The 13,226-nt window shown below is 55.2% G+C and overlaps 1 protein-coding gene across 2 annotated transcripts; it reads left to right on the top strand.

Annotated features, from left to right (window-relative positions):
* The first annotated feature begins 6,201 nt into the window (after positions 1 to 6,201).
* On the top strand, positions 6,202 to 11,656 carry PLD6 (phospholipase D family member 6). 2 transcript variants are annotated; one of them, XM_008156222.3, is made up of 2 exons: positions 6,202 to 6,631; positions 10,042 to 11,656. In XM_008156222.3, the coding sequence occupies exons 1-2, from the start codon at positions 6,202 to 6,204 to the stop codon at positions 10,287 to 10,289; spliced, it is 678 nt and encodes a 225-aa protein (XP_008154444.2). In that variant the 3' UTR covers positions 10,290 to 11,656. The 2 variants fall into 2 exon arrangements, 1 of the variants encoding a protein (XP_008154444.2); XR_008554864.1 differs by lacking the exon at positions 6,202 to 6,631 and adding an exon at positions 7,758 to 7,980 and having other exon boundaries at positions 10,042 to 10,124.
* Positions 11,657 to 13,226: the final 1,570 nt, after the last annotated feature.

Here is a 13,226-nt window from a genome sequence, read left to right as displayed (position 1 = left end):
AGGTGTCACATATTTGTCCTCATCCCCCCATTCCCATCCCACGCCCCCACCCCCCTGTTGTCCTTAACCATTGGTTAGGCTCATATGCATGCACACAAGTCCTTTGGTTGATCTCTCCCCACTACCCCCACCCTCCCCTACCCTCCCTCTGAGGCCCGACAGTCCGATCGATGCCTCCTTGTTTCTGGGTCTGTTCTTGTTCATCAGTGTATGTTGTTCATCATTTCCCCTAGATGAGTGAGATCATGTGTTACTAGAAATATACTTATAAGAACCGAATGTGAGACGAGCAATAATAGTTACGCTGACAGGCAAATGAATCAGTCTGTAGTGAGTTTCTTTCTGGACCAACAGTTCTTTTGAGACCCAATATCAATGTCCACCAGTTCCTGATGTGTACATGTCAGCACTGACTTTTCAGCTCTGGATGGTGGACAAATGGTGGTAATGCAGGTCCGACTCCCTCTGGTTTGGTCTCGCCCGGACCCAGGGGTGCGGCTTCACCCAGACTCAGGGGCGCGCGGCCTCACCCGGATCTGGGGGCGCGCGGCCTCACCCGGGCCCGGGACCCAGCCTCACCCGGACCCGGGGGCGCACGGCCTCACCCAGATCCAGGGGCGCGTATCCTTTGATTTTAAATAATAGTCTTGCTGAGTAGAGTTATCTTGGTTCTAAGTCCTTGCTTTTCATCACTTTGAATATTTTGTGCTAATCCCTTCTGGTTTGAAATGTTTCTGTTGAGAAATCAACCAATAGTCTTATGGAAGTTCCCTTGTGGATAATAAGTGTTTTTCTCTTGCTGTTTTTAAGATTCTGTCTTTAACCTTTGCTTTTTTAAATTATGATATGTCTTGGGGTGGGCCTCTTTGGGTTCTTTTTTAAAAATATATATTTTTATTGATTTCGGAGAGGAAGGGAGATGGAGAGAGAGATAGAAATACCAATGATGAGAGAAAATCATTGATTGGCTGCCTCCTGCACACCTCACACTGGGGATCGAGCCCACAACCTGGGTATGTGCCCTGACTGGGGATTGAACCAGTGACCTCCTGGTTCATTAGGTCAATGGTCAACCACTGAGCCACATTGCTAGCTGGGCTTTGGGTTCTTTTTGTTTGGAATTCTCTGTGCTTCCTGGACTTGTATGTCCATTTTCTTTAACAGTTTAAGGATGCTTTCAGTCATTGGTCATGCTCTTTCCTACCTCCGTCTGGTATCCCTATCATATGAATGTTCTTATTCTTGATAATGCCCCATTTGTAGGGAGGGGATTATTTTTTCTTTTTTTTCTGTTTGTGGGGGAGGGGATTATTTATTCTTTTATTTCTGTTTGTCTTTAGCCCATTTTAAAATTGTGTGGGTTTGTTTTTGTTTTTGCAATTGAGTTGTAAGCATTTCTTATAATATTTTCTAACTCCTTATCTGATATATGGCTTGCATAGACTTTTTAAAAAGGCTTTATTTTTTAGTGCTGTTTTAGGTTCACAGCAAAATTGACAGGAAGGTACAGAGATTTTTTTTCTCATACACTCCCTGCTCCAATACATGCATAGCCTCCCATTATTAACATTCCTCACCAGAATGGTACATTTGTTACAAGATGAACCTACATTGACAGTTCGCATGTACTTTTTAAAAAAAATTCTCATCTGAGGATGTGTTCATTGCTTTTAGAGAGAGAGGAAGGTGGGGGAGAAATATCCACGTGAGAGAGAAATATTGATCAGTTGTCCCCTGTACACAGCTCCAGCTGGGGAACAAACCTGGAACCTATGTTTGTGCCCTGACTGGGAAGCGAGCCCACAATGTTATGGTGTATGGGACAATGCTCCAAACAACTGAGCAATCTGGCCAGGGCAGTTGGCATAGACTTTTACAAAAATAATTTTTATTTTTCTATTGAGGCTCTCATAATTCATTGTCATTATATGTATATTTTTAATTCTTTAAACATAGTTATGAGTTGCTTTGAAATGTGTTGTTTTTTTTTTTTTACTAAATCCAACATCTGGCCCCACTCAAAGTTATCTTCTGTTGGCTGCTGCTTTTCCTGGATGTGGGCACACTTTTCGGTCTCTTCATGTCTGGTAAGCCTTTTTTGAAAACTGGACATTTTAGGTAATATAGTGTAGCAACTCTGAATCCTGTTTTATTTTCCGGAGGTTGCTATTCTTTGGAAACTTGCTGGGACTTAAACTGCAGAATCTCTCTCCCCTGCAGTGCACAGCCTCAGGTGTGTCCTATCGGGTTTGGGTTTTTTAAATTCTTATTTTTATTTATTCCTAGGGGTCTCTCCTATCTCTTCCTAATGTAGCATTCAGCCAATGATTTCGGTAGGTGTTGAACCTAAATACTTGGAGCCTGGAAGACCACTGTGTCTGTGGTTGGGTAACACTTACCAACCGCTCGTGGCTTTCCCTGTTCCCGGGGCCCTTCTCTCACTCACGCATAGCTTCCCATTTAGCTGGGAACATGTGAAGAGCATAGCTTAGTCTTCTACGGCTTTCTCCCAGGACCTGTCACATTGATGGCTGGTCTGCTACTCATCCCATACTCACTGCCACTTGGAGTGGAAGCTTGGACTCGTAAGACTGAAGTTCTTCTGTCCATTCCCACCACTATCAGCTAGAAAAGTGTAGGGTTTTGCAGCCAGTCACACCGTGTTAAGCCTATTTTCCAACCAGCCTGGGGGGCGAGGATATGGGAGCAGCTTCAGTCAACAGGCCACATTTCCTGCTACTACTATCCTAAGCTCCAGCAGGTTTTCAAAATTAAGGAACAGTGACCTTCATTGGCACGTCTGTCTGGGAGAAAGCTGCCCTGATGCTAGACAGTCAGTCACTCCCCTATGTCTCTGGTGCCTTTCAGGCTGCTGCCTCAGCACTGGAGCGCAGAGGGAGTGAGTCCAAGTAAGTCCGTGCACTGGCCCTTTAAGAGGAACTGCTTAGGACTCTATCAGCCCTCCATTTCTCTCAGCCTCAATCCCCACTGGTTTTTATAGTCAGAAGTTATGGGGACGTCTTTTCCTGGCACCGGAACCCTGGGCTGGGAAGCATGGTGTAGATTTGGGACCCCTTGCTCCTTAGCGGGGGGGGGGGGGGGGGGGGCAGATATCCCTCCAGATTTTTATCTGCCACACATGGGTGTGGGACCAGCCATTCTGCATCTCCACCCTTCCTACCAGTCTCAATGTGGCTTCTTTAAATCCTTAGATGTAGGCCCTACCTGGTTTAGCTCAGTGGATAGAGCGTCAGCCTATGGACTGAAGGGTCCCAGGTTCGATTCTGGACCACGGCACATGCCTGGGTTGTGGGCTTGATCCCACGTAGGGGGCATGCAGGAGGCAGCCAATTAATGATTCTCTCTCATCATTGATGTTTCTATCTCTCTTTCCCTCTCCCTTCCTCTCTAAAATCAATAAAGATATTAAAAAAAATCCTTAGATGTAGGACTTGCATTCAGCTGGACTTCAGGTGTTTCTGAATGATAGTTGTAATTGTGGGAGGAGGCCAGTAAAGCGTTTATCTAGTCCACCATCTTGCCCAGAAGTGAAATAATTTTATTTATTTTTAAAAAATATTTTTATTGATTTCAGAGAGGAAGGGAAAGGGAGAGAGAGATAGAAACATCAATGATGAAAGAGAATCATTGATTGGCTGCCTCCTGCACACCTCCCACTGGGGATTAAGCCCACAACCCGGGCATGCGCCCTTGACTGGAATCGAATCCGGGACCCTTGAGTCCGCAGGTCAACGCTCTATCCACTGAGCCAAACCAGCTAGGGCAGAAGTGAAATAATTTTAGATTTACAACCAAGTTTTAAAGATAGTATAGAGAGTCCCCACATTCTTGTCACCCAGTTTCCCTTACTGTTAGCATCTTATCTTACTATCCATGGAGAAACTGACATTGATTGGTACATTACTATTAATTAATCCTCAGACCTTATTGGGTTGTGCCAGTTTTTCCACTAATGTCATTGTTCTGTCCAGGGCACCCCATTGGACTTAGTGGTCCTATATCCCCAGTCTCCTCTGGCCTGAAATAGTTTCTAAATTTTTTTTTTTCATGACCTTGGCCACCTGGGAAAATACTGGCCAGGTATCCTGTGGAATGTGATAGCATGTCGTCCAATCTGGTTTTCCTCATTACTGAACTGGGGTGATGGGACTGGGAAACAATCCCACAGAGGTGAGGGTCCCTTTCCTCACAGTATTCAGGGGTACATGACATCTACATGGCATCTCTGGTGCTGCCAGCCAGCACTTCTTTTATGCGGCATTTACCAGGTTTCTCCATGTAAAAGCTATCTTCCCGCTTTCCCTACCAGTCACTAAGTCTCACCTACCCTCAAGGAGGTGGAAGATTTGGTTCAACTTCCTGTGTGGGGCAGGAGTATTTACAGACGTTATTTGGAATTCTTCTGCAAGGACACTTGAGTCTTCTTTTAAAAATATATATTTGTATTGATTTCAGAGAGGAAGGGAAAGGGCCAGAGAATTAGAAACATCAATGATGAGAGAATATCATTGATCACTGCCTCATGCACCCCCTCTACTGGGGATTGAGCCTGCAACCCAGGCACGTGTCCTTGACTAGAATTGGCCCCGGGACCCTTCAGTCTGCAGGCGGATGCTCTATCCACTGAGCCAAACCAGCTAGGGCCTTTTTCATTTCTTTAGTCCAGTGGTCGGCAAACTCATTAGTCAACAGAGCCAAATATCAACAGTACAACGATTGAAATTTCTTTTGAGGGCTGAAAACTGACTTCTGCCCACGGGCCACGAAGTTTCAATTGCACTGTACGTGCGCGCCCGCACGTGGTATTTTGTGGAAGAGCCACACTCATGGGGCCAAAGAGCCATATGTGGCTTGCGAGCCGCAGTTTGCCGACCACTGCTTTAGTCATTTACGTATATCAGTATAGACTCGTGTATGTTTATTTTATACTTGGGTTATAATCCAATACTGCAGTAATCTTTTTGTTCCTCAAATTGTTCCAGATTTGGCCTTTGGGGGTTCTTTTAGGAAACCAAGATCTGGGAGCCAGGTGTTCGCATTGCTGCTGGTGTCATCTATATTAATATACATATTGAGCTACACGAGTCCCACCGGCATCTCCGACACCAGCCCAGCACCAGGACTACCCTGGCCTCCCCGCTCCTTCTCCCGAACGCCCACCCAGCAGGGGAAGCCGGGCTCCCCCGCATGTGGTCAGGGTCCCAGCACCGCTCACCACCCGCTCCGTGGGGAGCACAGGTTCCGTGTGTGGTTCCTCTTGTGTTTAGCCCGACAGTCTCCAGTTAAAACAAGTTTCCCAAGTCACTGAGGTCAGCCTCTTCCATCCAGGGTCTGCTTTTCTAACAGATGAAAGTCAGGGGACTACCGGCCGGTGACAGGGATTGTAGAGGATATATCATTTCCACTTAAAGACCGGATTCAGGAAAGATGCAACAGAAAAAAATCCTTCTCCTTCCTTCCTCTTCCTGTGAAATGTAACAGCTCCTCCCCAGCGGCACTGCCGGCCCAGTGCTTGCTCAGACGGGGCCGCGGACCTGCTGTCCATGTTCCTGCTGAGAGCGGAACCGCATCTCCAACACCGAGGCTTAGACCGCGCGGGTCGGAAGCAGCGCAGGGGCCTCACGCAGGACGTGGGCCGCGCACATCGCCCCGCTGCCCACAGCACAGCGGGACCCTCGCCGGCTGTTTGACATTCGGTTTGCTGCCCGCCCCCTGCCAGCGCCTCCTCCTAGGACCTAGGTGAATGGCAGGTGCGGACCCGGAACCGCACCGCTCTGCAGCCCCCAGGGTTGAGGGGCGGGGCTGCTGCGAGCTTCGCGGGTGGTGGGCCGGCCGTGCGCTTGGCGCAGGCGCGGTGGGGTGGGCCGAGAGCAGGAGGTCAGCAGCATGAGGCGCAGGATGCGCAGGCGCAAGCGCAGGCGCGGTGGGCGGAGAGCAGGGGTCAGCAGCACGAGGTGCAGGATGCGCAGGCGCAGGCGCAGGCGCGGTGGGCGGAGAGCAGGGGTCAGCAGCACGAGGCGCAGGATGCGCAGGCGCAGGCGCAGGCGCGGTGGGCGGAGAGCAGGGGTCAGCAGCACGAGGCGCAGGATGCGCAGGCGCAGGCGCGGTGGGCGGGGCGCCGCAGCACGAGGCGCGGGCGCCTGAGCGTTGGGTTGCGGCCTCGGCGGGCAGGCGGGCAGCATGGAGCGGGTGCGCTGGCAAGTGGTGGCGGTGGCGGCCGTGGGGCTGGCGCTGGCCCTGGAGGCTCTGCCCGCGGCGCTGCGCTGGTTGCGTGTCGGGCGGCGGCGGAGGCCGCGGCACGAGGTGCTCTTCTTCCCGTCGCAGGTGACCTGCACCGAGGCCCTGCTGCAGGCCGCGGGGCCCGGGCCCTCGGCGCCCCCCGCGGGCTGCCAGTGCAGCCTGCCCCACGGCGAGAGCTCGCTGAGCCGCCTGCTGCGCGCCCTGCTGGCCGCCCGCGCCAGCCTCGAGCTCTGCCTCTTCGCCTTCTCCAGCCCGCAGCTCGGCCGGGCCGTGCAGCTGCTGCACCAGCGCGGCGTGCGCGTCCGCGTCGTCACCGACTGCGACTACATGGCCCTCAAAGGCTCGCAGATCGGTCTGCTCCGCAAGGCAGGTAGGCGCAGGGCCCGGGCCGGGCGCGGGCCGGAGGAGCCCGCTGGGGGGCCCAAGCCCCAGGCTGGGAGGAAGGTCTGGCCTCTGGGACCGTAGGCGGAAGGGAGAAGGTCAAAAGCGCCTATGTGGGGTCAGGGGTCTGAGTACAGGTGACACCCCATTTATTTCCCTGGGTGGCTGTGTGAGGTCAGGCAGGCTTTACCCCGTGAAGCTCCAGGGCCCTCCGTGAAGGGCGCCTGGTGCGGGTGAGCCGCCTCTGTGTTTCCGCCAGCGGGGGAAGTTCCTCGGGGCTCCGAGAGGCTGGGGGTGCCCAGGGCCACCGGGCAGGGGCAGAGCCTCGGGGAGCCCCCACATTCCCGTGGGACCGAGTGGGGAACTGTGTCTGGGTAGAGCTGGGGTGTGCGCGGCCAGCTGAAGGAGTGTGGCTTCGCCCGAGTCTCAGGAATGGGGGGCAGGCGGGAGCCAGGCCCCAGGTGCGCTCCAGCGGAGCAGGCGCACAGGGATTGCAGCCGGTTCGGCTGAAGGAGGAAAAGGCGTTGCACCTTAAATACACTCTTGGCTTGCATGCGGGGGCTTCTGAAATGAATAAAAATGATACTCTAAAAAGTGGGACTATAGTATTTAGTTGGTGAGAAGCTAATATGTTTTTGCAGCCGCAAACACCTGGGAAGACATATCTCTGGCCAGCTGGCCTCTTCCCAGGGCCGGGGACCGGTGGACGGGAAGTCGGAGGCCTTTTGTTCTAAGATCAGATCCTGGTCTCACCGAGTTCCCTGTTTCGCCCTCTACCTCGTGTGATGAGTGTCCTGCAGGCACGCTCCGCCTTGTATGTTGGCTGCACGCATGCCTGCTTCCTGTCTCTCAGCTACTCGGCACGTCATTCCTGCAGGAACCCCCTTCCCACCCCCGTCCTGGTCGCCCCAGTGACGGAGAGAACCCCGGGAGCTGCTGCTGCGCGGTGTCCGGGTGCCGAGCCGCACAGGCCCCCAGCGCCTTGCTGACCCGCAGGCAGAGCTTTCCCGGCGCCCGCAGCTCCCGCCCCGCTCGGGCTCTCCGGATGCTGGCACGGCCTCCGGCGCCTGTTGCATCCCGGGCGGCAGCGGTTCAGATGAGGATGCTCACTCCATCCTCTGGCCGTCAGTTGTCCTAACCTGCTGGCCCTTCACATGGAAATGCTAGGCGTGGGCCGTTCTCATTCCGTCAGCTTTTGGAGAACCGTCAGCTCTCAGGCTCGGAGAGGACCTTCAAGGGCGCTGCACCAGACCCTCTAAGGCTGGCCCCTCCGCTGGCGCCTCCTGTTCAACACGTACCTCTGTGTCAGGCTTTGCTTGGACCGGTTCCAGGGACACGGTGGGGAGTGAGACGACCGGGGGAGTCTGACCGGAGCTGAGTGTGAAGGCAGTGAGAAGGGTCGGGGAATGGGACAAAGCAGGGGAGGAGCCTCCAGGCTGGAGGAGCAGCGAGGTGTCCCTGGCCGGAGGTGAGGCGGTCAGCAGGCGTTAGGAACCTGTGCTCCGCACGGAGCGGGTGGAGAGCTGGACCCTGACCACGCGTGTGCAGGGCCCACAGGCATGGAGGCGCTTCCCGGCCCAGCCGCCATCACCTGCAGGGGCAGCCGGACCCCGGTCTGTGATGGGAGCCTTCAGAGGCCGGGCCGTGCTGGGAGAATGGGCACTGGGCAGAGAAGGGGTGGGGTGAACCCGAGGTGGGGTCAGGAATGGCCGATGTAACCGGTTCGGAAGGTGGATCGGACAGGGATGGGGGGGCCGCGCACCCTGAGCAGAACAGAACACGGGCGCCCGCGGGCGGTGCGGTTCGGGCCGGGGACACACTGCCCTTCAGACGCCGCTCGTTGCTGACCTGAAATCCCAGCTTATCTGGCCCCTGCCTTCCTGTGCGGACCTGCTGCAGAGCAGCCCTGAAGCTGGTCAAGCACGGTTCCGGGGCCTCCCTCGCTGAGCAGGGTTAGGCCCGCTCCAGGGCAGGGCCGCTGAAGACGGGCGGGGTGGAGGCAGAGGCCCTGGTCCGTGCCGGGCGCTTCCTGCTTCAACACCGGAGGCTGATGCAGCCGCCGCCCCCCCCCCCCCCCCCCCAGACCTGCTGCTCCGGGGACCCTCAGGCCTCGCTGCCACCGCCCAGGGCTGGTTCCTGTGCTCCTTCCTCCTCAGCTCAGGTCCTCTCCTGCAGAGTGGGGTGCAGCTCCCAGCCAGGGGGTGTTTGTCCACAGCGAGGAAAGCCGGCAGTGACGGGTGGGCAGTGCCTCGCAGGCTCTGCCGGCTGGTACGGACTCCAGAGTGTGCGGAGGGTGCGGGTCGGTTTTCAGAGGACACCGTAGTGTCTGCCATGGTCCCTGCGGCCGGGAGGACTCTGTGTCCCCTCCTGGGCCAGAATGCCCTGGAGCTGGTGTGGTGGTCACTGTCTGGCTCAGCCACCATCACCTGCCAAGTGCCAAGATTTGCCCCTTTCCCATCAATTTGTCAACAGATAGCAAAGTTAGTGGCTGCTAGCAAATGGTCCCCAGAGCTGTGGGGGGCAGTGAGGGAGGAGGGGAGAGAGGGGGGCAGTGAGGGAGGAGGGGAGAGAGGGGGGCAGTGAGGGAGGAGGGGAGAGAGGGGGGCAGTGAGGGAGGAGGGGAGAGGGGGGCAGTGAGGGAGGAGGGGAGAGAGGGGGGCAGTGAGGGAGGAGGGGAGAGGGGGGCAGTGAGGGAGGAGGGGAGAGGGGGGCAGTGAGGGAGGAGGGGAGAGGGGGGCAGTGAGGGAGGAGGGGAGAGGGGGGCAGTGAGGGAGGAGGGGAGAGGGGGGGCAGTGAGGGAGGAGGGGAGGGGGGGCAGTGAGGGAGGAGGGGAGAGGGGGGCAGTGAGGGAGGAGGGGAGGGGGGGCAGTGAGGGAGGAGGGGAGGGGGGGCAGTGAGGGAGGAGGGGAGAGGGGGGCAGTGAGGGGGGAGGGGAGAGGGGGGGGCAGTGAGGGAGGAGGGGAGAGGGGGGCAGTGAGGGGAGGGGGGGGGGGAGGTGGGGAGGGGGGGCAGAGAGGGAGGAGGAGGAGGGGGGCAGTGAGGGAGGAGGGGAGAGGGGGGCAGTGAGGGAGGAGGGGAGGGGGGCAGTGAGGGAGGAGGGGAGAGGGGGGCAGTGAGGGAGGAGGGGAGGGGGGGCAGTGAGGGAGGAGGGGAGGGGGGGCAGTGAGGGAGGAGGGGAGGGGGGCAGTGAGGGAGGAGGGGAGAGAGGGGGGCAGTGAGGGAGGAGGGGAGAGAGGGGGGCAGTGAGGGAGGAGGGGAGAGAGGGGGGCAGTGAGGGAGGAGGGGAGAGAGGGGGGCAGTGAGGGAGGAGGGGAGGGGGCAGTGAGGGAGGAGGGGCAGTGAGGGAGGAGGGGAGAGGGGGGCAGTGAGGGGGCAGCAAGGCTGACTTGCCTTTTGCAGGTATCCAGGTTCGGCACGACCAGGACCTGGGCTACATGCACCACAAGTTTGCCATAGTGGACAAGAAGGTGCTGATCACCGGCTCCCTCAACTGGACCACACAGGCCATTCAGAACAATCGGGAGAACGTGCTGATTATGGAGGACGAAGACTACGTGCGGCTCTTCCTGGAGGAATTCGAGCACATTTGGGAGGAGTTCAACCCTGCCAAGTACACCTTCTTCCCACAGAAGAGGAGGAGTCACTGAAGCCGTGCTCTCACCGGTCTTGGAGTCGGAGGGGAGGGTTAATGCCAGAACTTTTGGTGCCTCCGGTGGAAACCAGACCAAACCTGCAAGGCCCGGACCGAGGGTGGCCCGTGTGCCGCCTGGAGCTGCTGCGCTGCGGTGTCCGACTCTGCGTTCTGCTTGAGATAAACCTCAACGTGAGAAAAAATCATTACGACTGAATTCTCCTTCATTACGACACTGACAGGACCCGGTGCGCAGGGTTAACAGGGAGGGGCTCCTGCCACGTTAGGCCAGTTGCTTGGACTGAGCTGGGGTTTCGCTCCCAGAGTCCGCGCAGCCACAGCGCCTGGACGTGCTGGCAGGAGCCTGGCTGGCACCGGGTTCAGAGCAGGGGTTGCTCCTCATGCCCCCGAGCGGGCTCCCGAGTCCAGGGAACCTCCTGCTCTGGCCACTCCACCTCGGCAGCCCTTCCGGTGTCTCCTGAAATGTTCCCTCTCCCCTTTGCACTAGCAGCTCGGCCGGCCGAACCTGCGGTCTGTCAGAAGCGGGAAAGGAGGTCAGGAAGGAAAGCAGGTGAGCAAGGCCTGCTGGGAGCACCTCCAGGCACCGCCCCACCCCCACCCGTGAGCATTACCTCTCGTGGCAGCTCCCTGCGATGCCCACGTGGCCAGGGGTGTGGTCTGCCAGGAAGGGCTGTAAGGACAGAGCCTGCTCTGTGCCCTGGGCTGTGCTTCTCATTTCTAACGTTCCCACATCCAAAGTGGTTTTGTTGTGTTTAGAAGTGGCCTTCACTGTAATAACCGTGGACTTTGCCAAGCTGCATTTTTGGGTCCGTGTGATCATCCACGAGAGAGAAGGCAGTTCCGGGTCGTATCTGCAGATCTAGTTTATCCTCAGCTCAGGGTTACGCCCACAGGTGAGGAGGAGACCGGGTGTCTTACATCTGTGAGCTTTGCAGCTTCCTCTTTCAGAGCGTGCATCTTGACGTGCAGATGGCTGATAGCACGGGCGGCTGGACCCCTGTCCTCTGTCCGCGGTGCAGCCGGTGCCCAGGCTGGTGTGTGGTTTCTCCTTCCCTGTCGCGCTCACAGCGCCACCTGGAGACCATGGGTGCTGCCTGTTTCTTCTTTTTTAAAGTTACCTTTGACTTACAGTGTCAGGCAAGTAAATGCAAAGTTATTTTTTCTTATTTAATTGAAGCTATAAAGTATACTATGTGGATCAGAAATCACAAGAAATGGTTTTATGTTAAATGTGTTTTTTATCGGAGTCTGTACTCGAGCGGAGTGTGTTCTGGAAAAGGGAGAAGTTGTACAGTGTCCTGGACGCTGCACATGGAATAAATATGTTCTCATTCTGGAATGTTAGTGCTGTGTCTGCCTTTTACTCAGCCGTTCAAACTGTGGCTGCTCTCTAATAACCAAGTGAAACTTAGGGGGAAGAAAGCGATACGCAGCTCTTTAGAAACTGCTGGTGAGCATGGTAGTCTTGCAGGGAGCAAGGCCTGAAGGTGTTCCTTAGGGATGCCCCCAAGTGTTTCCAAGACACCCCCACTTCCTGTCCAACTTCCAGCTCATCTGCCGGAGCTGTGTGGCGGGCACCCGTGCAGCCCACTCCCCTCGCTGCTGGTCTCGGAAGCACGATGGGCTTCAGATATGGAGTACAGCTCCGGCAGATGAGCCAAACTAATCAGATTGATGTCTTATCCTATTTATATTGCTTATCTTGTTCTCAACATCTTTGCAGTGGCGGGAAGAATTTTAGATAACAGTTAACTTTTCTGAAAAGAGCTTGCCATGAAAGAAAACTCCCTCTGAAGGCACGGGGCTGAGGAAGGACAGCACTGAAATCTACTTCCAAACAACGCTGCTTGGTTTCCATGGAGATGAGGTGTTTGCACAGAATTACCTGGAGCCCCTGACCTTTGGGTTGGCCGCCCCTGCTCTGACAGGAGCAGTGTGCCCAGGGCAGCCAGGCCAGGCCAGGCCAGGGGAGCTGACTGGCATGTCTGGTCGGCCAGATAGAGTTCACATCAGGTTTCAGGGTCCATGAGAGTAAACTTGACCAAGTAGTTGATCTTTAGTTGATTCAGGAGCTATGTCAGGCCAAGTAAGTGGCTTTGCACTGATAGCAGTTATTGGGGGACTAGTCCAGCAATGGGCAGTCACACTGAAGAGACCCTAGAACTGTGGTTTGCCCTCTGTCGGTGGCACAGCCTGAGTGTGGACGGAAGGCTGGGAGGGGCTTGTGTACTGTGTGCTCTGAAGCTGTTCTGTGCCTACAAGGTCCTGTCATGGCTGCCCCTAGAAAAACGTGAAAAGAAGTAATTTCCTCAGGAGGCGAGGCAGTTACTTCTTGAGAGGAGTCAAGGACACCTTCCCCCACCCCAGAGACTCAGTCAGCCTCATGGTTTCAGTTCAAGGTTGTCATTTAAACTATGGGGCAGCTTAACAAATCTGATGTTGTGCAAAGAGAATCACACATTGGCACAATTAAGTTTAAAATATTTTAAACTCTTGCAACCCTTGTGATTAAAAAAAATCGTCATGGTAGTCGATATGGCCATAGAGTCTGCCAACAGCTATCACAGCAGGAGTGTTTGAATGAACCGACACAATTACATTGTATTTTAAAACACTATATTAGTTCTAGTTTTTTAAAGCAACTGATTATTTTTAAAATGACACTTCCAGATTCATATATTCTTCATTGTGATTCATAAAATGCATCCTTTCAGAGCATGCAATTCAGTGGTTTTTAGTATTAAACAGAGTTGTGCAGCCAAACACTTTCATCAACCCAGAAACTGCCTCCTTAGTAGCCTCTCTCCATTCCCTCCGACCCAGCCCCTGGCAGCCACTGGTCTGCTTCCTGTCTTCCTGTGGGTTTACCTGCTCTGGAGATTTCATAGAAATGGAACCAACAATGTGTGGCATTTTGTGTCTGCCGTTTTTC

Source organism: Eptesicus fuscus, chromosome 20 (genome assembly GCF_027574615.1).
Source record: "Eptesicus fuscus isolate TK198812 chromosome 20, DD_ASM_mEF_20220401, whole genome shotgun sequence".
Lineage (NCBI taxonomy): Eukaryota > Metazoa > Chordata > Mammalia > Chiroptera > Vespertilionidae > Eptesicus > Eptesicus fuscus.
The sequence above is the reverse complement of the archived record's forward strand: the minus strand, read 5'-3'. Positions and strand labels throughout refer to the sequence as shown.